Source organism: Diadema antillarum, unplaced genomic scaffold (assembly GCF_040938485.1).
Source record: "Diadema antillarum isolate AM-2024a unplaced genomic scaffold, OU_Dant_1.0 scf00000039, whole genome shotgun sequence".
NCBI classification, from domain to species: Eukaryota; Metazoa; Echinodermata; class Echinoidea; order Diadematoida; family Diadematidae; genus Diadema; species Diadema antillarum.
The window spans coordinates 1200319-1226618 of record NW_027270928.1 but is presented as its reverse complement, the minus strand read 5'-3'; the positions used below and the strand labels follow the sequence as shown (position 1 = coordinate 1226618).

The window sequence follows — 26300 nt, the reverse complement described above, 5'->3', positions numbered from 1 at the left end:
TATCGCTTTTCTCCCATCGTCGGGAAAATTTGAGTAGAACAATTTGAACTGGCTTGTCGTATGTAATTGTGTCTAAATGCAGGGGATGCGTACACTGCATTTTTGGCTCTAAACAGATGAGGTGATGGGAGTATGCACGATATCACTCACATCTTACTCTCTGAGACTCAAACCTGGGACCCTTCTATCGTGTCAATTGCAATGCATGGCAGACACACGACCAACCGAGCATATAGCTTGCCACCCGATGTGATGAAATCAATTATCTGATGAATTTCGAAATTTATATGACATGGAAAGGCGACTCTTATACTTATTAATGCTTTGCGAAAACGCGAAAAAAAAATAAAATGGGTCACGGCCAGTGTTTCATTAGCAATTGCAAATTCCTGGAATTGTCATCGTGTATATGTGTGTGTGTGTGTGTGTGTGTGTGTGTGTGTGTGTGTGTGTGTGTGTGTGCCTGTGTTTCTGACCTTCTAGTGAACATTCAGTAATCGACTTGAAGACCGTTCACATACATTATGGTCGCTGATGCGCATGTCCTGTATAACAACCGATTTCATTGATGATTGATTGTTCACTGAGCCAGTGCACCCGTTCATGATATACTCTATGTGGCTCGATCGGGGCTTAATTTGTCTTTAAAGGCCCGCACTCGGCTCCGACAAAGCCACCAAAACGAATTCCACGTTTGAATATGAATTTCAAAATGTTAATGTACTTGACGTCATGTTCTCATCTCATTATGTACGATGTTTTATTTCTTACCTTCGTGCATCGAAATAATGACGTTTAGAGTATGCGTAAAGGTCATGGACCATAATTATTATGATAGTAAAAATTGATATGCGAGTGAGTGTGTGAATGTGTGCAAGTATACGTGTCTGTTGGTGCTATTGAGCTGTTCCGTGTGTATGTTTGTGGCTTCTGTGTGTAGCTGTTCAGGCATGCCTGCAGGCATGATATACCGAGAGAGTGACTCGTTCGACGTGTTGGGCAATCCTGTAGTTTCCTTGAGGCGTGTGATTAGAACATGGCCATGTTGAATTAGCAGCTCATCCGAAGGATCATCGTCCGGAAGGTTCATGCTCACGTATGTTAAGGTCTTAAGACCGTAACACACGTAGCCCCTTCGTCTTAGCCTTTCGACAAGGCCCAGAGTGTCCGAGTTTGGTATCTAGTACTGCGGTTTCCCATCGAGTATGCGCAAATTTTCCCCGACAAGGAGGTAGGGCCTACAAGGCCAGGTGAGCTCGCCTATTACTTTCTTGATTGACCGACGTCCGGGGTGTTGCGATTTTTTTTCCGGGTCCGGGCTGCGCCGCCCATTCACCTATGTGTATTTGATGTACATGCAGATGATGGTGATGATCATGGTGTTGTGTGTGTGTGTGTGTGTGTGTGTGTGTGTGTGTGTGTGTGTGTGTGAGTGAGTTACTGTGACCCGCAGTTCTCACTTTCGCGAACTACATCACATTCTGTATAAGTCTCTAATGAATTTGGTGCTCGATGTTGGAATAAAAAAGAAATTAACGAACCTAAAGAGGAACTCGTCACCGACCAAAGCTTGTAAAAAGGCTATCGTCACCTCTAATTGTCGACCGTTGTTAGAATTGGCCTTGTTAGTGACGCCCGACAGCTGTGTGTCTTCCGTCAATATCATTACGATGCTTCAGATCTCATTGAGAAAAGGTTGCGTCTCCATTGACCAGGCATGTGTACATTCGACCAGACTGCAGGCTCGGCAGTCGAATCTTCATTACAAGTACAGCACGACACCATGAATAATTAGTCTTCCTTCTACGCCTTTTCAAACATTTATTATTAACTCTGACCATCGTTTATATTGACTAGTGAAGACAACAGCGTTGTAAAAACGGTGAGTGATTTTTAACTAGAATAGAGCAAAACATGTGATCATTATTTTGCATAATGTTCGTAATGCAAAGAAAAAAAAAGAAGACCGCTTGAGATTATAAGGAAAGCGGAAAATGAGAAAGAAGCAAAAATCAACTAGAGATTGTAATTTGTCATCACTGACAAATTAAGGTGATCCGATTTTTTTTTTTAATCAATGATTCGAGTCCTGATCGTAATAGGCATGACAATACAAGTTTCATCTGTGTTTAGAGACATTGGCCGTGTGAGGTTTGGATTCTCATTTAGAAAAGGGAGTCATATCTGCCATCTTTGGTACCAATTCTGTATACACTGAATAACGAAGATACAGCAACGAATACATATGACCTTTGACCCACCTTTACACTCCCAAGATGGCATCTGAGGAAAAAGTGGTTATTTTGTGAAATGATTCTTGCGACATCGTCTATATTCGTGTGCAAAATATGGCAAAGATAGGACAGGTATTCACCAAGATGCAAAATGCAAAGTCTTAGGTACAACATAAAATCTGGGAGAAATTCACCGAAGGGTAAGTGAGAGCTAGTGCTCGATAAAGAAAAGCATGTCGATTTTCACATTAAAAAAAAATCCCTCCCATAGAGATAACACGTCATAACGAAAATACAGAAAGAAGTACATATGACCTTTGACCCACCTTTACACTCCCAAGATGGCATCTGAGGAAAAAGTGGTTATTTTGTGAAATGATTCTTGCGACATCGTCTATATTCGTGTGCAAAATATGGCAAAGATAGGACAGGTATTCACCAAGATGCAAAATGCAAAGTCTTAGGTACAACATAAAATCTGGGAGAAATTCACCGAAGGGTAAGTGAGAGCTAGTGCTCGATAAAGAAAAGCATGTCGATTTTCACATTAAAAAAAAATCCCTCCCATAGAGATAACACGTCATAACGAAAATACAGAAAGAAGTACATATGACCTTTGACCTCACTTTGCACACCCAAGATGGCGTCTGAGCAAAAAGTGGTTATTTTGTGAAATTATCCTTGTTACATGGTCTTTGTGTGTGCAAAATATGGGAAAGATAGGACATGTATTCACCAAGATACAGGATGAAACATTTATGACCTTTGACCCTAATTTACATACCCAAGATGGTGTCTGATCAAGTAGTTGTTATTTTATGAAATAATGTACGTGACATGAACTAAACATGTGCAAAATATGGGATTGATAGCCATTGTTGTTGTTCATCTATTGCACAGAAAGTAGTAGAAAGAAAGAAAAATAAAGAAAAAAATATGTTATTTTATAGAAATTTGAAGGAGAAGCATAAAATAATCAGAAAAAGATAAAGTTAGGAAGGGAGATTAAGACTAACTAAAGAAAAAGAAGAAAAAAAGTGTTTAAAAAAATGAAAAAAAAAAATATTGGCAGGGGTGAGCCTCGAACCAGGGACCTTAGGATTACGAGTCGGATGCGCTATGCAATGACCTATTTCATGCTCCATAGGCCTTGTGTATTAAGCAAAATGACGCTGCATCGAAGCCACGTGCCATTTTCAACCAAGTTTTTCGACGTGATGCCGACGTCGTATGAAAAAATGAAGGGCACACTTACGATAGCCCAAAGTCTCAGCTACAACATACTAAAATCTGGGAAAAATTCACCGAAGCAAAAGTGAGCTAGTGCTCGAAAAAGAGAGTCATGTCAATTTTCACTGCCAGAAAAACTGCTCTCCCATAGAGATAACACGTAAACTGGTCAAATTCTACAAGGATACATTCAATCCATTTTTACGAGGCGATGACGTCATCCAATCAAAATGTTGTTTTTATATTAATGAAAGAACATTTCATAAGCTACAACATACTGAAATATGGGAGAAAATTGGCAGAGGATAAGTGAGATACGCTCGAGTAAACTTGTAATTTGATGACGTCATTTTGAAAATTTACTTTTTTTACTTTATTAAGAAATTTGCTATCTTTTAATCATTTTGTCAGCATTGCCTACCCATGAAATGACATGTACAACTCATCAGCTTTCAATATATGTAAAGAAAATGGGGGGTCACCGTCCATCCTGACGAGTAAAATCGGATTTAAAATTGGCAGTTTTTTGGCATAGTTGCACTGTATATCGCCATTGACGCGCGCGCGGAATTTCAACTTTGACGGCCCCGTATGACGTCATATTGAGTCGGATTGACTTGAAACGTGGTATAAATATTCCTTGACATTTCAGACATGCGATCAAAGTGAAAAAACTGGAAATTTCAATTGCATATGAGCTGTGCGTGCGTATATGCGCGCGCGCGTACGCGTCCGTCCGATTTTTTCAATTTTTCAAAAAATGCTCCAAATGGTCTGAAACGTGTGCAAAAAAATTTTGAGCTCGATTGGAGCATACAAATATTTCAACGCGCGCGTACGCGCACGTTTTAAGAGAAAATATGAATTTTGAGAACATGAGTAGAATGCGCATAACTTTAAATATATGTGACGTAAATTTCATTGAAAAATTCCATTTCATTAATGAGATATGATTGAGAATGTGTTTTCATATAATGACGTCATAGTGACGTCACGGTCGACTGATCACAATGATACATTAGATTTGCCGTCTTTGGGACATGATGCATACATGATATAATTTTGAAATTGACAGGCAGCGGACTTTCTGAGCTAACCTCTGCACAACTTTTGAGGAGAAATAAAGAAGAAGAAGAAAGGTGATCCGATTTTTTTTTAATCAATGATTCGAGTTCTGATCGCAATAGGCAACACCATACAGGTTTCATCTGTGTTTAGAGACATTGGTTGTGTGATGTTTGGATTCTCATTTAGAAAAGGGAGTCAGATCTGTCATCTTTGGTTCCAAATTCTGTATACACTAGATAACGAAGATACAGCAACAAATATATAATTTAGGCATGACCATACAGGTTTCATCTGTGTTTAGGGACATTCGCCGTGTGATATTCGGAATCTCATTTAGAAAAGCGAGTCAGATCTGCCATCTTTGGTACCATATTCCGTATAACACGTCATAATAAAGAGACAGAATGAAGTATATTTGACCACTGACCTCACTTTGCACAGCCAGGATGGCATCTAAGCAAAATGTGGTTATTTTGTAAAATGATTCTTGTAACATGGTCTTTGCGTGTGCAAAATATGGAAGAGACAGGACATGTATTCACTAAGATACAGAATGAAACATTTATGACCTTTGACCCTAATTTACATACCCAAGATGGTGTCTGATCAAGAAGTTGTTATTTTATGAAATAATGTACGTGACATGAACTAAACATGTGCAAAATTTGAGGGTGATAGATGCTGTTTTTCTTGAGTTATTGCAAAGAAAGTTGCAGAAAGAAAAGAAACATCTCAATACATTGAAGATAAGCTTTAAATTCAACCACGTTTTTTAACGTGATCCCGACATCGTATGAAAAAACGAAGGGTAAAATACAATAGCCCAAAGTCTCAGCTACAACATATTAAGATCTGGGAGAAATTCACCGAAGCATAAGTGAGCTATTGCTCGAAAAAGATTGTCATAGCTTCATTCGCAGAAAAACTGCACTCCCATAGAGATAACACGTCATAATGAAGATACAGAAAGAATATATGACCTTTGACCCCACTTTGCACAGACATGATGGCATCTGAGCAAAAAGTGGTTATTTTGTGAAATGATTCTTGTAACATGGTCTTTGTGTGTGCAAAATATGGGAGAGATAGGACATGTATTCACCAAGATACAGGATAAAACATTTATAACCTTTGACCCTAATTTACATACCCAAGATGGTGTCCGATCAAGTAATTGTTATTTTATGAAATAATGTACGTGACATGAACAAAACATGTGCAAAATATGGAATTAATAGCCATTGTTGTTGTTCATCTATTGCACAGAAAGTAGTAGAAAGAAAGAAAAATAAAGAAAAAATTATGTTATTTTTATAGAAATTTGAAGGAGAAGCATGAAAAAATCAGAAAAAGATAAAGTTAGGAAAGGAGATTAAGACTAACTAAAGAAAAAAAAGGAAAAAAGTGTTCAAAAAAAAAAAAAACTGGCAGGGGTGAGCATCGAACCAGGGACCTTAGGATTACGAGTCGGATGCGCTATGCAATGACCTATTTCATGCTCCATAGGCCCTGTGTATTAAGCAAAATGACGCTGCATCGAAGCCACATGCAATTTTTCAACCAAGTTTTTCGATGTGATACCAACGTTGTATGAAAAAATGGAGGGCACAATTACGATAGCCCAAAGTCTCAGCTACAACATACTAAAATCTGGGAGAAATTCACCGAAGCATAAGTGAGCTAGTGCTCGAAAAAGAGAGTCATGTCAATTTTCACTGCCAGAAAAACTGCACTCCCATAGAGATAACACGTAAACTGGTGAAATTTTACAAGGATACTTTCAATCCATTTTTACGAGGTGATGACGTTATCCAATCAAAATGTTGTTATCACATTGATGAAAGAACATTTCATAAGCTACAACATACTGAAATCTGGGTGAAAATTGGCGAAATTTAAGTGAGATACGCTCGAGTGAATTTGAAATTTGATGACGTCATTTGGAAAATTTACTTTGTTTACTTTATTAAGAAATTTGATATCTTTTAATCATTTTTTCAGTATCGCCAACCCATGAAATGACATGTACAACTCATCAGCTTTTAGAATATGTCAAGAAAATGGGGGGTCATCGTCCATCCTGACGAGTAAAATCCGATTTAAAATTGGCGGTTTTTTGGCATAGTTGCACAGTGTATCCCCATTGACGCACGCGCGGAATTTTGAATTTGACGGGCCCGTATGATGTCATATTGAGTCGGATCGACTTGAAACTTGATATAAATATTCCTTGACATTGTGGACATCCGATCCGTGTGAAAAAACTGAAAATTTCTATTGCATATGAGCTGTGCGTGCGTATATGCGCGCGCGCGTACGCGTCCGTCCGATTTTTTCAATTTTTCAAAAAATGCTCCAAATGGTCTGAAACGTGTGCAAAAAAAATTTGAGCTCGATTTGAGCATACAAATATTTCAACGCGCGCGTACGCGCACGTAAAAAGAGAAAATGTGAATTTTGAGAATATGAGTAGAATGCGCATAACTTGAAATAAATGTGAGGTGAATTTCATTGAAAAACTTCATTTCATTAATGAGATATGATTGAGAATGTGTTTTCATATAATGACGTCATAGTGACGTCACGGTCGACTGATCACTTTGATTTTAGTTCGATTGCCGTCTTTGGGACACGATACATACATGGTATAAGTTTGAACTTGATAGGCATAGTACTTTCTGAGCTAACCTCTGCACAACTTTTGGGGAGAAATAAAGAAAGAAGAAGAAGAAGAAGACTAGAGATTGTAATTTGTCATCACTGACAAATTAAGGTGATCCGATTTTTTTTTAGTCAGTGATTCGAGTCCTGATACTGCAAAGTCTCAGCTACAACATATTAAAATCTGAGAGAAATTCACTGCAGCATAAGTAAGATAGTGCTCGATAAAGAGAGTCATGTCAATTTTCACATCTAAAAAATTCCCTCCCATAGAGATAACACGTCATAGCGAACATAGAAAAAGAAGTACATATGACCTTTGACCTCAATTTGCACAGACAAGATGGCATCTGAGCAAAAAGTGGTTATTTTATGAAATGATCCCTGTAACATGGTCTTTACGTGTGCAAAATATGGGAAACATACGACCTGTATTCACCAAGATACAGGATGAAACATCTATGACCTTTGACCCTAATTTACATACCCAAGATGGCGTCTGATCAAGTACTTGTTATTTTATGAAATAATGTTCGTGACATGAACTAAAGATGTGCAAAATATGGTGGTGATAGGGTATGTTTTTCTTGATTTATTGCACATAAAGTTGCAAAAAGAAAGAAATATTTCAATACATCGAAGATAAACTTTAATTTCAACCAAGTTTTTTCACGTGATCCCGACAATGTATGAAAAAACAATGGGCAGACTTACGATAGCCCTACGTCTCAGCTACAACATATTAAAATCTTAGAGAAATTCACCGAAGCATAAGTGAGCTAGTGCTCGATAAAGATAGTCATGTCAATTTTCATTTCCATAAAAATTGCACTCCCATAGAGATTACACGTAAACTGGTCGAATTTGACAAGGTTACTTTCAATCCATTTTTTCGAGGTAATGTCGTCATCGAATCAAAATTATGTAATTACATAAATGAAAGAGTATTCCATAACCTACAACATATTGAAATTTGGGTGAAAATTGGGAAAGGATAAGTGAGATACGCTCGAGTAAACTTGAAATTTGATGACGTCATTTTGAAAATTTACTTTTTTTTCTTTATTAAGAAATTTGATATCTTTTAATCATTTTGTTAGCTTTGCCAGCCCATGAAATGACATTTACAACTCATCAACTTTCAGAATATGTAAAGAAAATGGGGGGTCACCGTCCATCCTGACGAGTAAAATCCGATTTAAAATTGGCGGTTTTTTAGCATAGTTGCACTGTGTATCCTCATTGACGCACGCGCGGAATTTTGAATTTGACGGGCCCGTATGACGTCATATTGAGTCGGATCGACTTGAAACTTGGTAGAAATATTCCTTGACATTTTGGACATCCGATCCGTGTAAAAAAATTGAAAATTTCTATTTCATATTAGCTGTGCGTGCGAATATGTGCGCGCGCGTACGCGTCCGTCCAATTTTTTCAATTTTTCAAAAAATGCTCCAAATGGTCTGAAACGTGTGCAAAAAAAATTTGAGCTCGATTTGAGCATACAAATATTTCAACGCGCGCGTACGCGCGCGTTTTGAGATAAAAAATGAATTTTCAGAACATGAGTAGAATGCGCATAACTTGAAATATATGTGACGTAAATTTCATTGAAAAATTTCATTCCATTAATGAGATATGATTGAGAATGTGTTTTCATATAATGACGTCATAGTGACGTCACGGTCGACTGATCACTATGATTTTACTTGCGCTGTCGTCTTTGCGACATGATACATATATGGTATAAGTCTGACATTGAGAGGCAATGCACTTTGTGAGCTAACCTCTGCACAACTTTTGAGGAGAAATAAAGAAGAAGAAGAAAAACAAAGAATCCGTACAGATACAGAAGGTGATCCGAGAGGATACTCGGATCACCTAAAGAAGAAGAAGAAAGAATCCGTACAGATACAATAGGTGATCCGAGAGGATACTCGGATCACCTAAATACAATTGTCATTACATGATAATGTCTGGTGTCAGGTTATCTGGATCCCGCGAATTTTAATGTCTGCCAGTGGCGCCGTTACCGCGCATCGCCATGGTAACTACTATTTACGGGCTGGAAAACACACTAACATTTACAGCATCGTACTGTTATATGCAAAGCCAGGACGAGACTGAAATTACGTCAGCACATGAACATGCCACTGTCAATATGACCTTGTCAATATAGGCGATAAGTTGAATGTTCAAGGGATTACCAAATCCAACGTCAAATAAAGGAGTGCCTGGAAAAAGACTAATTGTATAAGCTCCATGAGATTATGCAAAGCCGCGACGAGACAGTAACATGAACACATCACCATGCGGGCATAGTTCAATTCACAACATTTACCATTTGAAGCCCAATTACAATAAAATTCCATTGTCATCACGGCGCCGCTAAAAATAATGTTCGAGCACGATTCTTGTAATCCCATGTAGGGATATGTAGGGATACTCCATACACGTTTTGCTGTCTGCTATAATCGTACGCGGTTATTTCGAATCTTTGTTCCACTGTTTTCCAAGATGATCTTTAACGTTGTTTCATAAAGAGTTGCTTCCATTTCGTTACCTCAGACAGATCTGTATTGCTCTCCCAACACTTGACTTCAATTTACTGACTTCTGCAAGTCCATTAGAGCATGGTCCATGATTAGAGTTCGCGTATCGTACGTAGTTAAATTAGACTACTCGCGTGCTTACTAGTCTATGATCTAATTATGAAGAACATTTTTCATTCATGATCACGGCTGTCTTTCAAGACTAGATATTTGTCACGTCTTTGCCCCTTCTCCCGCGTTCCTTGCTTATTACTCTCATTCTCTTGTCGTGATTATGCGAGCGATGTACAGTAGTTGGCCGTTTGACATTTCACGCGCGGCGTACACCGTTCTCTTCGTGCGCCGAACTGGCGGGTCCACATTATTCATGCCATACGGCGTGAAAGTCATCCCTGACTTCTTTCTACTTACACAGCTCTTTGGCTGGGCCGACGTTCACCTTTTTGCAAATGCACGACTTGCATGAGCCGGAACGCTCGTCGGCCAAGCAAATACAATCGGCATAATGATGTGAAGGCACGGAGCTTTGAAACAACAATGACCTTAGTGTCTTCCGTGTCCTCAGGGTACAGGTTGCATGAGACGTGTAGGCTGATTCAATGGATTATTGATACAAACAAATTATAAGAAGCACCGAAGAAAGTCGCTACATTTCGATCAACTTGAAAAATATTTATAGGTATGCTTGTTTTGTATGATATTTACGTGCTAATTCAAAGTTAAGAGACTTTGATTTGCATCACGTCCGTTTTTGTATCACACTATGATGTGATTCTTGCCTCAAGACACTTCTGTAGGGTTTCGAAGAAAAATAATGACAAGTTATGTCCGCTGGAGTTACACAATTTGGTACAGTGGTAGTGCGACTCTTCGTTGCATTAAGACTTAACATACAAGTGACGCGGCGGATGGAGTGAGGCGCCATTTTTAAACTCTCGATACCACTACCAAACTTACACAAAATTTTCATTTTGGAACAACCTGACAAGCTGCAGGATCTTCTGGATATTGACTTGAATAACTTGTCTCTTGGAATATCGACGTCGTGTATCATTTCTCCATGCCTAACACCTATGAATTAAGGAAGAAAACCATGCCCGGACCTACGCAACGCGGCGCCAGTGCAAGTTCCACCCAACGCCCTGATTTACCGGATGATGCCTCATCACACGCGGGAACCTCTGGCGGGGACCCCCAACCCACACTCGCTGATCTTCAGAAGTCATTGAACGCCTTCTCAAGTAAGGTTTGCGCTAAACTGGAAGATATTCACACAGATTTGGCGAGTATGAAGAAGCGAATGCTAGACCTAGAGTCAGCTGTCGCTGACAACTCGGCCCGGGTACTTGATCTGGAGAAAGGGAAATTGCCGGAAATAGAAGCTAAGTTAAAGGAGGAAATCGACGCTCTGAAGGAGAAGCTTACGCTGTCTGAAATATACCAGCGTAAAGGAAATCTCCTTTTCTACGGCCTTCATCAAGCCCCCAACGAGGATGTATATGCAGTTCTACGTGGTGCTTTTGTAACCCTTGGTCTGTCGCAAGAGGAGTCTGCGTCTATCGCACTTGTTAATGCCCATCGCCTTCCCCAGAGGAACGCAGCTACCAGTTCACCCCAGCCCATAATTGCAAAATTTGTGTACATGTATGAGCGAAATCGCGTTCTTGCTACCTACGAAGGAAGAACTACTCGTCGCGGAACACCCGACGATGGAGCTCAAACGCGAGGTCCAAGGATTTCTGTCCGCACCGATCTACCCCCCGCCCTGAAGGCCAAGCGAAGCGTACTTGCAGCCAAGGCGTACAAGATGAGGAAGGACGAGAACCTCTCCACAAAAATAACCCTTGTTGGAACTAAAGTGGTCTTGTTCAGCAAAGCGAAAAATACCACCGCCTGGCAAGCTTATAAGGAATAGCTGCACTTCATTCTGTTCTTACTTCATTTCCATATCATATCAGATCAACGGTGTTTTTCGGCTTGTGACATGCCATCTGCTCCAGGTAACACTCTTCTATCTATATCTTTCAAAGTAATACTGACATTGATAATGAAACATGCTATAATATTACCAATACAATTTTGAAAATTGAAACAAATTGTCAAACTAGACAGTTTGAAGTAATATAGAACAAACATTGTTCACTAAATTTTGTCCTAAATAGTGTTTTTTTTTCTTTTCTTTTCCTTTTCTGGCACAAAGGACAATTTTGTAAGAACACGATGAAAATATAATGAGTTCTTACCTGTTAGACCGATTTTTACGAAGTGTATGCCACGGCTGACCATAAATAGGGCTATTTGTTACAAGTTTGTATGTTTTCAGCTAATTTTGCTCCAATGCATACATATAAAGGAAGCTCTGGTTTTCTTTTTTATTGTTCTCCTCATCTCCATCTTTGAATAAAAAAAAAAGAAGAAAGCAGCATGGAAAAAATGTATTCATACTTACCTCTTATAATGACAATGAATTGCAGATCAATGCTGCTTATACACAGTAGTGACCATTTCTTCTTGTACATTATTTCCTCACTGATTGAACAAGTAAAGCCTTCACTTTCCTATTTTATTTTCACAAGAAGACAATGAGGAGAGAGAGGAGGAGGATGAGGAGAAGGGTATAATGAAAGTAAAAGGTTGAAGAAATGAATGTTGGTATTCTGTTGCTTTTTAAGGTTTTTTGTTGTCGTTTTCCCTAGTACAAAATACGGTGATATGATAGAAAATTTGATTATTTGTTTTATTTTCTCCTCATTTCCATTTAGTAATGAAAAAGAAAGAAGAACAAAAAATATTTGTATATACTAACCTTTTATACTGATTGTGAATATTGTATATCAGTGCTGTCTATACACAGCAATGACTTTATACTTCTCCGTGTATATCCTTTCTTCATTGATTAGATAAGTTAAGCCTTCACAGACCCACTCTTAATTGCACCAAAAAAAAAAAAAAAAGAAGCAATGAGGAGAAGGAGGAGATGAAGGTAAATTGGATTTAGCTTTTACCTTACCTGTTATACTTACAATTGTATCATGAAATAGGTCTATAGTGAAAGTAAACTTAAAGCAGGTTATTTGCTGCGTGACATCATTTCACACCTTTTCTTCTTTGAATTATTTCGATTTTGTAATAAACAAGGAAGAGGAGAATGAAGAAAGAAAAATCCTTTTATTTGTTAAAATGACTGAAACCTGTGTTAAAGCTGACTTCAAAGTTTAATACATTTTGTTTTCGTATGTGTGTGAAAATTCTCCAAGCATAATATGCATAATATGAAGTTTTTTTTCTTTTTCCCTTTTCATTTCCATTTTCTAGTCAAGACAAAGTAATACATACAGTACGCATTTATTCATAATATCTATTCCACAATGTATGTCCATGTTGACATCAAGTTCTTTATTTTTTGTGTGGAATGCTGATTCTCATGTATGACCTTCAGATCAAACCCAGTATTGACAAAAAAATAATCAGATGATAAGGAAGAAAGGGAATAGGAAAACGATCTACATAAACCCCATTTGTTTGATTGTGTAATGGATAAAGTTGATCACAAATTAAGATATATATGTAATTGTTGTACGAGCCCCCCTTTTCCAGTACCAACCAGGTTTAAATACATGTTTGTATTTGTAATAGTTTCTCGGTAATCAGAATTATCATTTTATGTTTTGTTTTTGGTAACAGTTCCGGGGAAAGTTAACTCATATAATCATTCTTATATATAATTATACTTAACAAAGATAAAATGTTTGTTAGTATAATGTAATACGATAAGATTGATTTAAAGCTGTGCTACACGAAGCTGTCTCAGTAATTTGTCCTATGTTGTGTTTGTTACTTGTACACCGCCGGAAAATATTCATCCGTCTAACTCTAAAGAAGTAATGTTTGACAAAATTTGTTATAATTCTGGAATGTTGTTATTATGAACTTGCGGTAGCTGGAGGGGGGGGGGGGGGGGAGGGACACGGATCACCTGTTTTGGGACACCGTCGCCCAGCAACCTTCGTTGCTGTACTACTTGGGCTTGTTTATAGGTGCTGTTTATACTCATGGATAGTTATGGCAATTTATTGTATCATATCAGGTGATGTTGGCCCCTTGACTGCCGTTGGTTGTCTTAATGTATTAGTTATTTAAAATTCAAAGTTATAACATATTTAAAATAACTGGAGATTGGGAGGCGTTCTGTTGTCAGAACGTTATTTTTATGCAAGAGTGTAATGACGTAATAATTGTGCAAACATTTTTCCCAGGTGACAACACGCCTTTATTTTTTCATCTATTCTCGGCTTTGCTTTTCCCTTCTTATGCACACACACACCTGTAGACACATGTATACCCACGAATGTTATAAGTTAATTGCATAGCCGTTTTGTTCAGTTCGTCAAGATTTGTTGTCTAGATTCTCTTTTCATTCCCCCTCTCACTCACTTTTTTCTTTCTCTCTCTCTCTCTCTCTCTCCCTCCCTCCCTCGCTCTTTTATCAAGGGTACTCACTCAGTGAGACAGATTGGGCTATCTATTATTTTATGTATTTACACATTGTGTACTCGTATTTTGGGCAATTTTGTTTGTATTTGCATACCAGTTTGATGAAAATTTTAACAATAACAATGGAATTGCATTTTTGTGTGTATGTGTTTTTGCATTACTTTGATATAATTGTTCGTACTGATTATAAATCCCAATGGTATAAGAATTAGTTATTTTGGATAGGCGATCCGACTACCAAAAAAACCCACAACAATAACTGGTTCCTTATTTTGTCATTAAGTGGTCGAGAAGTTTAATATGCTCGTGGACGCTGCCTAGTACGTGTAGCACACGTCTTTGTTTGTTAAATAAGTTTATGTTAGGTATTGTATACGAGCCCATGCATGGCCTTGTGTACCATCCGCAGCGATGTTGATTCTGTGTCATCTGTGTTCATGTTCGTTTCCTTGTTTTGTCTGTGTTTCATGTTTCTCTGTACGCATTTCGGTTTCCTTTCTTCTTTTAGGTCTGCATATCCCCACGTAGCTGCTGAGTTAGGACCAGGCGGGAGGCCAGTTATTAATTCCCGAATGTTTTATATTCTAACCCATGGCTGACACAATAAATTTTGCTTTTAATTCCTTGAATAATGATGAATTCTATAACACAGTAAGGCACTTTGAATCTGATCATGCAAATATGATCTCCAGTTTATATGAAGATTACATATCCGATAAATACAATACCTCAGCACAAGAATTTGAATATAACTCTGACTCAAATGATCCAGTCCAGAGTCCATCGTGTGTTTATTTGACCGAAAATCAGTATAAAAATCGGATCACGAATACAGTTGATGAAACATTTTTGTTAGCTCACTTTAACATACGCAGTATCAATAAAAATTTTGATAAGTTGCGCTTACTCTTAGAAAACCCAGATCATAAATCTTGCTCCATCATAGGGCTAACAGAAACATGGTTGAACTCTAATATCAGTCATTTATTTTCTTTACCTGGATTCGAATTTGTATTTAGAAATAGAAATGAGAGAGTTGGTGGAGGAGTTGGTTTGTACATCTCGAAAAAATTTAAATATATTATACATGAGGAGATTAGTGTTATGAGCGATGTACTCGAATCCCTTTTTATTGAATTGATAAATCCACATGGAAAAAACATTATGATTGGTGTAATTTACAGGCCCCCTCGGTCGAATTTGAATGATTTTTTGACAGTTTTGCAGGATTTAGTACAAAATCCCATGATATCTATTAAAGATACATTTCTGATGGGCGATTTTAATATCGATCTCATGAAATGTAACTCCCAAAACAGTTCAAAAGAATTTATAGAAACATTAATGTCTGCTTCGTTTTTACCATTAATTTCCAAGCCTACCCGTGTCACCAGCCAATCGGCTACCCTCATAGATAACATTTTTTGTAATGTTCTTCCACTTCCTGAGTCTGGTATCGTCCTCTCAGACATCACTGACCATTTTCCTATATTTGCTCAGGTTCCAATTAAACTGAATAAACAAAATAATTATCATAAGCGTCGTAAGATTACTGCAGATAATCTTACAAGTCTCCAAAACAGTTTAAAAGAACTCGATTGGTCTTCTGTATACAACACTACCGATGTCAATTTGTCTTATGATTATTTCATATCTACTCTTACCTCCGAAATCGATAACCATATTCCCCTGCGTAACATAAAAAATAGATATAAGCAAATTCCAAGACTCCCGTGGATAACCCAGTCTATATTACGATCTATAAATAGGAAAAATAATTTGTTTTATAAATATAGATGTAATCCCACTGAAAAAAATAAGAAAAAATATGTTTCATACAAAAACACACTCATCAAATTATTGCGTACGCAGAAGAAATTTTTTTATGTTAATCAGATAAGCAAATATAAAAATGACATTAAAAACACATGGAAAACATTAAAGAATGCTATGAATACACCTAACAATTCATCTAATATTTCTGAAGTTCGGTGGGGCAATGCCTCCAGCAACACTCCCGCTGGCATGGCTGAAATTTTTAATGACTTCTTTTCTTCAATTGGAAAAAATCTTTCTCAAAATATTCCTCTTTCTAGTAAATCTTTTAGTGATTTTTTAGATACACCTAACTCTAAAACTATATTTCTTGACCCAACATATAAAGAAGAAATAATAAAGATTGTTGCCAATTTGAAAGAAGGTAAAAGTCCTGGCCACGACGGAATTGACAACTATTTGATAAAAAACATAATTCCTCAAATAGTGGATCCCTTAGTACATATTATCAACTCATCGCTTGCAACTGGCCATGTGCCAAATAGCATGAAAATTGCGAAAGTAATTCCTATTTATAAGAAAGGGGAGAAGGATGATGTCAATAACTATAGACCCATATCTTTATTATCTTCTATTTCTAAGATTCTTGAAAGAATAGTCTACACCAGGACAGTACGTTTTCTTAAAACCTGCGACATATTTTCAAACTTTCAATTTGGATTCAGGGAAAATCACAGCACAACACACGCACTACTTGCCCTCATCGACAAAGTCACACACGCACTCGACACACGTTCACACACAATAGGTATCTTCTTGGACTTCTCCAAGGCCTTTGACACGATTAACCACGGAATACTTCTCGCCAAACTGTCTCATTATGGAATACGTGGAAAGGCCTTGGAGTGGTTCACGAGTTACCTATCAGAAAGATCCCAATTTGTACATGTCAACGGCTTTGACTCTCAAAGTAAAACAATTGCATGTGGTGTTCCACAAGGGAGTTTATTAGGCCCATTGCTATTCATTATTTATATTAATGATTTTCATAGATCCTCGGAGAAACTATCATTCATATTATTCGCGGATGACTCTAATCTTTTTTTTCCCACCCTGACCCAAATATCTTAATAAGAACAGTCAATGAAGAATTGATAAAGGTCATACAATGGATATACGCAAACAAATTGTCATTAAATATTCAAAAAACAAAAGTTATGCTTTTTAGTAATTCTTTAGATAGCCTCCCAGGCAATATAACATTTGATACTACTCCCTTAGAAGAAGTTTCTTCTTTTAAATTTCTTGGTGTTTGCGTTGATAACAAGCTTTCATGGAGGAATCATATTGATAACATATGTAAAATTATTTCACGTAACATTGGCGTAATGAATAGATTAAAATATTATCTTCCTTCATCTGCATTATTAACTCTTTATTCTAGTTTGATACTCCCTTATTTAAACTACGGGATTCTTGCTTGGGGTAATACATACCAGATGTTACTTGATAAACTTCTTTTATTGCAAAAGAAAGCGCTTAGAATTGTTTTTAATTTACATACCCGAGAACATACAGATGCTTTGTTTTCTGACCATAAAATATTAAAAGTAAATGATTTGTATGTGTTTCAACTTGGTCAGTTTATGTTTAATTACAACAGTACCTTTTTACCTAAAATATTCCACGATTTATTTCATCGAAACAGTCATGTTCATAACTATCCCACGCGACGATCCGACGAATTCCATCTTCCGTTAATGAGAACCGCACATGCCCAAAATACATTTCTTTATACTGGACCCAGACTTTGGAATAATTTAGATAATAGTTTAAAAGATTCCCCCAAATTTGTCACATTTAAATATAAACTCAGAAAACATTTACTTTCTACTTATAATCTTAGATAATTTAAATTGCTATAATTTATGCTTGAGCTTTCACCTGTCCTGATGTCGCAGCACTTGGCGTGTTCTGTGTGCAGACCTCTCTTCTTTCTTCTCTCCTTTTCCTTTCCTGTCTATTGTTCTTCGTAGACTTGTATTGTTACCGTCTTCTCTCCTCTCGGTACTGTCTCGCGTCCAACAGTGTATATGCGTGTGGGTAATTGAATGTGTGTACGAATGTATTGTCCTTGTCTTATTTTCCCGGTACATGTGGTTCAATGAACAGTGTCCGGGCACTATAGCATTGGTATTCTATATTTTTTTTCCCGACCTGTGTATCTCAAAATAACTACATGTATATTGTTATAGAATAGTATATCATTCACTCATTATTTATCTAGCGATCCACGTCCGACAAGCTTTGCTTTTTAGTGGATCACTATTTTCCATGATCGAATTTACTTTCCGCTCGCCCACGTAGTATTTGTACAGTGTTCCTCTTTATTATTGTACATATATGTTGTTCTATAATTTGTCTCGTATATTACATGAATCTTTTGCAAGCGTTTGAACAATATCAGTTAATGACATGTATACATTGTACTATGTTTTTGATTTTCGTTGATTGGAAATAAACTATGATTGAATTGAATTGAAAAATTAATGCCTACCTACAACTAGCAATGAAAGCTATAAAAGTTGAACGAAAGCTATGTAGAGCTCTCAACATGTGAGCGATCTATGAGCGATATTGTTATAACATATACGCAATACCAAATTGAATGTCTTTGTTATACACAAATAAAAAAAAACATTTCGTGGAATTTAATTGGATAATGTTGCACAATATAACCACGCAATTTTATTCCTGGTAGTGCAGTCATTTTTTTTTTTTTTTTTTTTTTTGCAAGAAGTTGTTTTCTTTGGGAGTCGCAGACTGTAATTTTCAGGCTGCAGTCACACCATCAGTCGAGGGCCGACGGGGAATCAGTTCCCTTGTCGACCGGCTTTTCGGCCGTATCAGCCACTCTTCGACGGCGTAGGGTTTCTCGTGCATTCGCTGGAGCGAAACGGAGAAGGCTCCCGTGTACATTACCATAGTCAATGCTCCCTCGCCTTTCCCCCTTTCTCTGCATTTATCCTGTTTGCTCGGTATGATACAATGTTTGCCTTCGCTGCCATCACTTCGACAACATTCGGTATGATGTCTGCGTTCTCGTAATCATAATCGGCAAAGCCAAATAGAAGTTTTGCCGAACAACACAGCGTTAAAGACAAAACAAAACAAAATAAAATAGTACAGATACAAAGAACATGCAGTAACAACAAAGGACAAACAAACAAGTAAAAAAAAAATCGTCGCCGTCATCACCGCCAATGCGCTCGTAATAATCGGTATACCGTTCTCATTATAGTCATCATCATTATCATCATCCCCCTCCTATTTATAACTGTTATTAATGTTGTCCTCATATGTGAGCTTTTTGCCATCACAATCCGGACAGTAACGATGGTAACATTCACTTTCACCACCATCCTGTTATCTTAATTGTTCTCTTGATTTTCACTATAGTGTGGAGATAATTATCATTATAATCGGTCTAATTGCATTGTCTGCTTGTTCAACTGTATATATCTATCTACCTTTCCATCTATCTATCTATCTATCTATCTATCTATCTATCTATCTATTTATTTATTTATTTATTTATTTATTTATCTATCTATCTATCTATCTATCTATCTGTCTAAAAGTCAACTCTCTTGGCACACTTTGTTTGTCCTACATTATTTGACCCGTTTTCTTTCAATGTCTGCAAACCTGACCGCCCCCTCCCGATTTTGTCCCAGCATGTGCTAGCCCGGTAGCTGAGAAGAACCGTCTGTTATACACCGTTACCCTTCTACACTCCTCTACCACTTCGTGTATTCTCCTCATAATAATATGTAACACAGCGGCACTTTTGCCCCCCCCCCCCCCCCGGTGCCAATTAGCGATGCCTCGGTATAGTTTGCGTAGGACAGGGTTTTAACGCCGTTACGAGAATAGACATCGCATCGCCATCCCGGACGGTAGATTCGACAGGGATGACGCCATCTGTGACGTAGTTTAGTGGACAGATTTCCATTTTGAGACGAAAAGCGAAGGGCAAAGGTGCGCGAAGCAGGACGGCGATGACAAAATAATGACGTCAAGTTTGGACTTTACAATACAGAGTGTTTTCCGCTCTTGTCGTTTTCCCCTTTCCCCTTTTACTGTTGTTTCTACCGCCAATTCCATATTATATGTCCATGATATACAACTAATAAGACACACAAAACACAACAAAAACAAAAAACGAAACAAGTTAATACCCTCAGAGTGATCTTCTATAGCACACACACACACACACACACACACACACACACACACACACACACACACACACACACACACACACAAGGTTTCACCTCTTCAAAATATTCTCTTTTACTGATTCTTACAGTGGGATGTGTATTTTCGCAAAAATATGTTCCTTACATTTGAAAATAGTGTGATAAGACGCGACCGAGAAGTCGTGATGATTAGAAGATAAAATGGAAATGTTGCCAGTGAAAATTTTGCTGTGCGCATCAGTTGTTTTGTATAATAGTAACTTTGTTGCTTTTCGTATTGTTTTTACAAACATTACGTCGGATTTGATATTTCAGACATGAAAATAATGTCAAATAATTTTCCCTCCTGCAATGGGTCCGTAAGATTCCCTTCAGACCCTTTAAAAAGTCAAAATAATGTGCCAGTAAGAATTGAACTGCAGAGTGAATAGATAAATGTACACATGTATATATGTATTTTTTCTTTGCGAAAATGATCTGTAGATTTAGCTCCGTGCATTTATTCCAATGCATTGTTTGCTTTTTGTTCTTTGTCACTTCCAGTCATAAAACAATTCCTTTTATTTTCCGAGAGCAGCCCTGACATTACCAGGTCAATGACCCTTTCATTCTTTCATTCATTCTTTCATTTATTTTGCAAAATATAAAACAATATACAACTTACAGGTCATTACATAGAAACAAATGCATGTCAGTTATGTTCTTGTGGCTGGAGCCCTCAAACAAAAAAAGGTAGAATACATCACAGTCAACCAACAATTGTTGTGACATCAACAGAAGATTACTTAGTAGTCCAAATTGAAATAACACATAATATGTACTTAAATCATCTGTTATCAAAACAAGGACATACCTTAGCTTAATTTGTTGGTAGACACGCACACACACACACACACAAACACACACGCACACACACGCACACACACACGCACACATAAGTGTACAGAGAGTAAAAGACGAGAGAAAGAAAGGTAGAGGAAGAAAGGAAGTCTAGTCAGTCATGGATACCTTCTGTCTAAATACACTCTGTTTAGAACTTTAAACCTAGAAAATGTAGTGCTAAGTTTAAGGTCACCATCAACAGAATTCCATTCCTTGACACCTGTAAAACGTATGGATTGCAATCTTAGAGATGAATAAGTCAAAGGTTTACGAAAATCGTAGCGTTCCCGGGTGGGATATGAGTGGAATGAGGAATTCATCTGGAACATGTTGCTGAATATGCTTTAATTTGCTTCTTCTACCCTTATATGCCCTTGCTTCTTCTTCCACACTTTCAGTCTATAATGTCAAGATTTTTGTACGTATTGCATATTTTTGTGTTATATTGCATATGTCTTGGACTTTGTATGCCTTTCATGCTTTGTTAGAATTAGTTTTACTCAATTTATGAAAGTAACCTGAAATGAATTTAAATGTAATGAATGATACGATTATACATAATTATTCTCCTTTCTAAATTTCTACTCGCTGCTGTGTAGGTTGTGAACATGGCTTGGCCCACGCCGCAGCCCGCCACCTTGATTCACTGGGGTTCCACGTCTATGCGGCTTTCCTCACAGAAGACGCCAAAGCCGAGAAGGAACTCGCCCAAGCTTGCTCCGACAGACTGGTGACCCTTTCTCTGGACCCGAGCGACGACAATCGCGTCACCAGTACCGTAGAAGAATTGAGAGAAAGACTCAATGGGAAAGGTGATTATCACATCCATAAAAGAGCTTTATCAATACGTGTTGCGGATTGTGACGTCATTGGCAGTTTCCGTTTCTTTTAAGTTACGGTGTGGGTCACATTGTATGGTTAAGAAAGACAAGAAAACTTGAATGTATAGCAGAGGCTATACGTACAATGGACAAGTTAGGAAGCTTATCATCCGATCGATACAGCTTGGATGCTTATACAGTAGGTCCTAAATGCGTTGTTCGAGATGCTAATATATTATGTATTAATTCTCTGTATCGCCAATACCTGGAGCGGTACCTTGCGGCGAGCATCGCTTAAGATGCATTATGGAATAGCTCAGGGGACAAACTTGCACCCGGTTTGGGCTGCATAATGCACTCAGGTCACGTTCCGTCTTCATCCAGGGGTATTTTTTTTTTTTTTTTTTTGTCGAAGATTTCTTTGCTTTCGATCATGTCACCATGCAGGCACATTGAAGCCTTGCAGTAGTGAACCATGACTCTGGAATAGTGACCGCAAATCAGAAAAATTGTTGAAGTTTCAAACTCTAGTTTTAGCTGAATTCTAACCGAAGAAAAAGTAGCAACGAAAGAAAAGCAAAAGAAGATTGCATTGAATCGCATGGGAACTGTTTTAAGAGACACGCGCAAACCAACCAGAAGCGACAATGCTCTCGAGGAATCCCACAGTGCATCTGTGACAAGGCAGCGTGCGCATTTTGATTGAATTGATTTATTCTATGGTCTCTTTTGTTTTCTGTCCTTTAGTTTTTTTCTCCCTCTCTGTATCACTTTCTTGTTTCTTCGTTCATTTAAGCGTGTATACAGTTAAAGGGGATGGCTAGTAACTGATCATTGAGAATCCATTAGCACGCCTATACAGTGACGGGGCGATCGGGAAACATTAAACGGCACATTCCTTGAATAATTATGAGACCATTCTGAAGCAAATGATTTTCACACAATAGATATATTATATACTCTTAAATGAATCCCACAAGGATGGGAAAAATCATCCCCCAACATTCCCACTGATTCCCACTGATCAGTTACTCAGTACTAGCCATCCCCTTCAAACGTTTGTGTTGATGTGCGTATGTGAACGTGAGGAATCACATCTTATTCATCATCTGCTTGCTTGCAGAACTATGGGGTCTAGTGAACGGAGTGTCGGTCTGTTACTACGCAGAATCGGAAATCATGTCGCCTGACCTCTACCGGAAATTATGGACTGTCAATGTCGAAGGTCAAATACGCGTGACCCGCGCATTACTTCCGCTCATTCGGAGGTCACGTGGTCGCATCGTGAACATCACTGGTATATCAGGTGAGTGTAGATGGTTAAAAACTTTGCACCTGCGTTTTTCTTCCGATACTGGTGAAAGGTCATTTTCAATGCCTTAAAGGGATTGTATAGTTTTGGTTTAGACCTAATTTCAGGTTTCTAACATTTGGTGAGACAATGAGAAACCTCTTATGAAATGTGAAGGAGCATGTAATTCTCTGAGGAATTCAATGTTTATTTGATGAAAATTGGTTTTGGAATGGCTGAGATATCCAAAAATGAGCGATTCTTCTAAAGTGTGGGACCCACATTTTATTGCGATCGCTTTGTTTTACTTTGTTTTTGAATGTTTCAGTCATTCCAAACCCGATTTTCATCAAATAAACTTTGAATTCCTCTTAAAATGGTATGCTCTGTACTATATCATAAGTGTTTTCTTGGTATCTTGCAAAAAGTTAAAAGCCCAATTCTCATCTCCACCAATACTGTACCATCCCTTTAATTGGGTATGAAAAGCCTTGCTTGTATACATTGTTTGGCTGACAAGGAAAATGAAAGCTATTAATATTTTGCATTTTTAATCACTCTTCCTGTCAGCCTGATAGAATTGTCGCGTCTTACGAAATCTGTAAGAATCGGTTGAATCACGATGCCATGCAGGTAAATGAGAGGTTTGTAATAACCTCAAAGATATTTCTCCCCGAATAGAGGGAAATATACAATATATATGAACAAGGTCACTCCATCTCCTAGTCAGAACGCTTCTGTGAAATGTGTATATTTAGCAAAAGAAACTCTCATGAACTTGAGGTCAATGAGATAGTTGGTGTAATAAATCAGTGAAATTTCCTTGAAAATCATTCGGTTGATCGATATAACGGACTATTTGAGTTTAAGAAATTAATACCCTTTGATTATGATTTCGTTTCGGCACTCATGAACATTTATAGCTGCAGGACAAAACATTTAGGTCTGTTTGCAATGTGTTTACCACTTTAAGCAACCTGGCTCATTACTTTTTTATTCTTCGTTTGGTGCACACTTGTTGACGAGAACAATGTATCCTTCAACTTCACACCAGGAGCGCATGCGCACCGTGTTAGTGATAGGCATTGGGGAGAGAGTATAATCTTGCTCAGTAACACATTTCAGATAGTTATGAAATGGCTAAAAAACGTGAACTTATTATACTACCGAAAGCACAATATTGTACAGCCCAGCAGACCAGAACAACTCCACAAATTCACCTTGATATAGCCACCAATACTCTTCTCTTTTCTTCCTTCAGGACTAAAAGGTTGTATGTATGCTTGTCCTTTTCGCATGGCACTTGATGTTAGTATAGACAGATGCAAGGTTTCCTATTCACTTGTAAATGAAATAATTATTCTCACATTCTCCTTCTTCCGGCTCATGATCAATGTCCATTAAAGGGTCAATGAGTCTAGCTCCGTATATGACTTTCACACCTTATACCACACTTCAACGCAGCATTACTTCACACTTTATGCCTAATATTGTTTTAACCATCTATGATAACGAGAATCTCTCGTTTGATTTCGACGACCCCCAACAGATCGACTTCCGGCTCCGGGTTTCTCCGCGTTCTGTGCAACCAAGGCGGCGCTGCTGATGTACAGCGATGTGCTGCGGCTGGAGCTCGTTAAGTGGGCCGTCCGCGTTTCGGTGATTGAACCATCGGAGTACCGGGCGTGTGAGTAGACAATACAACGAATGACCTGATAGTTTAGAGCCATTGAGTCCACAGAGGTAACGCTTTATCAAAGGATTTTCTTCTTCACAAACACTTGACAAACTGAAATAAAACGAATAAGAAAAAAAAAATGATTTGGAACAATGTCGTTGGAAAAATGACATTGAAGTAAGGGAAAGCTCTCACTCGTTTTTAATGATGTGCCCGGTTAAAATTATTTCTCTCTGAGAAAATGTCAAACATTGACAATAAACTTCATAAGCACAGGACGTACTATGTTTTCAGGTGTGCCGGTATAGTAACCTGTACAGTTATTTCATTGATTGTTGTGATACACGGTGACTCTTTCTTGTGCTTTATCTTTCTTTCAGCAGCTTTTAACAAGGAGGGAAGATTGAAGAAGGCATTTCTACAGATGAAGTATGAGTTGAACAACCTCGTGGCACGTGACTACGGGGAGCAATATTTCGCAGATGCCTTGGCAACGGTAGAGCGGGAGGACGGCACGGATTTCAGCCCCGACCAATCAGCGCCGTGCAGGGCCGTCGAGCACGCGCTGTTAGCGAAGAACCCCCACGAACACTACGCTTGCGACAAGACGTCATTCGTGCTGGGACTGCTGACAAGCCACGCCCCCACCTTCGTCACGGACACCGTGGCGAAGTTTTTGGCGGGAACGAGCATCTCGGCGAGGAGTCTTTCAATGTTAGCAGACGACTGCAAGTCAAAGCGCGCCGGGTTGGCAGACGACGCCGCGAACGAGAATTTCAACGTGATGTCAACGAAAGGGGCGAGTTCCACTAATGTACCCGATGTCCCTTCTGAGTAGAGAGAGAGAGAGAAAGAGAGAGGAAGAAGACAGGGAAAGAAAGACAGAAGGCCTTGTACTTTGTGACATAATTTTGTACCCCAAAAGGTGCGACCGCCGTCGTAACGCGTCGAAATGATACTCACGAAGGCTGTCTAAAAAGATGTACAGTCTGCAACGCTGATGCGTTTCGCATTCCTTTCATCATCATTAAGTTTGTATCAATCCCATGAGGGAGGACTCGAAAGGGATCAACCAAGCGTACACGATGTCGTCATTGATTGATTCGTTTCGGGCACACCGTGGATCGAAGCAATGTATCGTGTTCAGAAGAGTGATCACGGATTGACTCAGCATCCGTTCGTATAATGAAGCATACGATGTATACCCAGCATGTGCCTCCAAATACCCTGGGACTTCTGGAGCGTCGGGAGTATTGAAAAAAAAAATGAAACGATAAGCAGGCAGAAAAAACCCCAAACAAACATGAAATCCCTCGCAGCTGTAGCGTTACTTGTTTCTGCTTGTTGTAAT

The 26300-nt window shown here is 38.3% G+C and overlaps 2 protein-coding genes across 2 annotated transcripts in view; both read left to right on the top strand.

The window, feature by feature from the left end:
• LOC139710886 (retinol dehydrogenase 16-like) overlaps nt 1-25787 on the top strand; it is a 33107-nt gene extending 7320 nt beyond the window's left edge. Inside the window, exons 2-5 of the mRNA XM_071622812.1 lie at nt 21759-21971; nt 23104-23286; nt 24821-24958; nt 25333-25787. Coding sequence (XP_071478913.1) covers nt 21759-21971; nt 23104-23286; nt 24821-24958; nt 25333-25787 — 989 coding nt within the window. The remainder of the gene's footprint in view (nt 1-21758; nt 21972-23103; nt 23287-24820; nt 24959-25332) is intronic.
• On the top strand, nt 10806-11660 carry LOC139710652 (uncharacterized). The gene has a single exon (XM_071622576.1). The coding sequence runs from the start codon at nt 10806-10808 to the stop codon at nt 11658-11660; it is 855 nt and encodes a 284-aa protein (XP_071478677.1).
• Nucleotides 25788-26300: the final 513 nt, after the last annotated feature.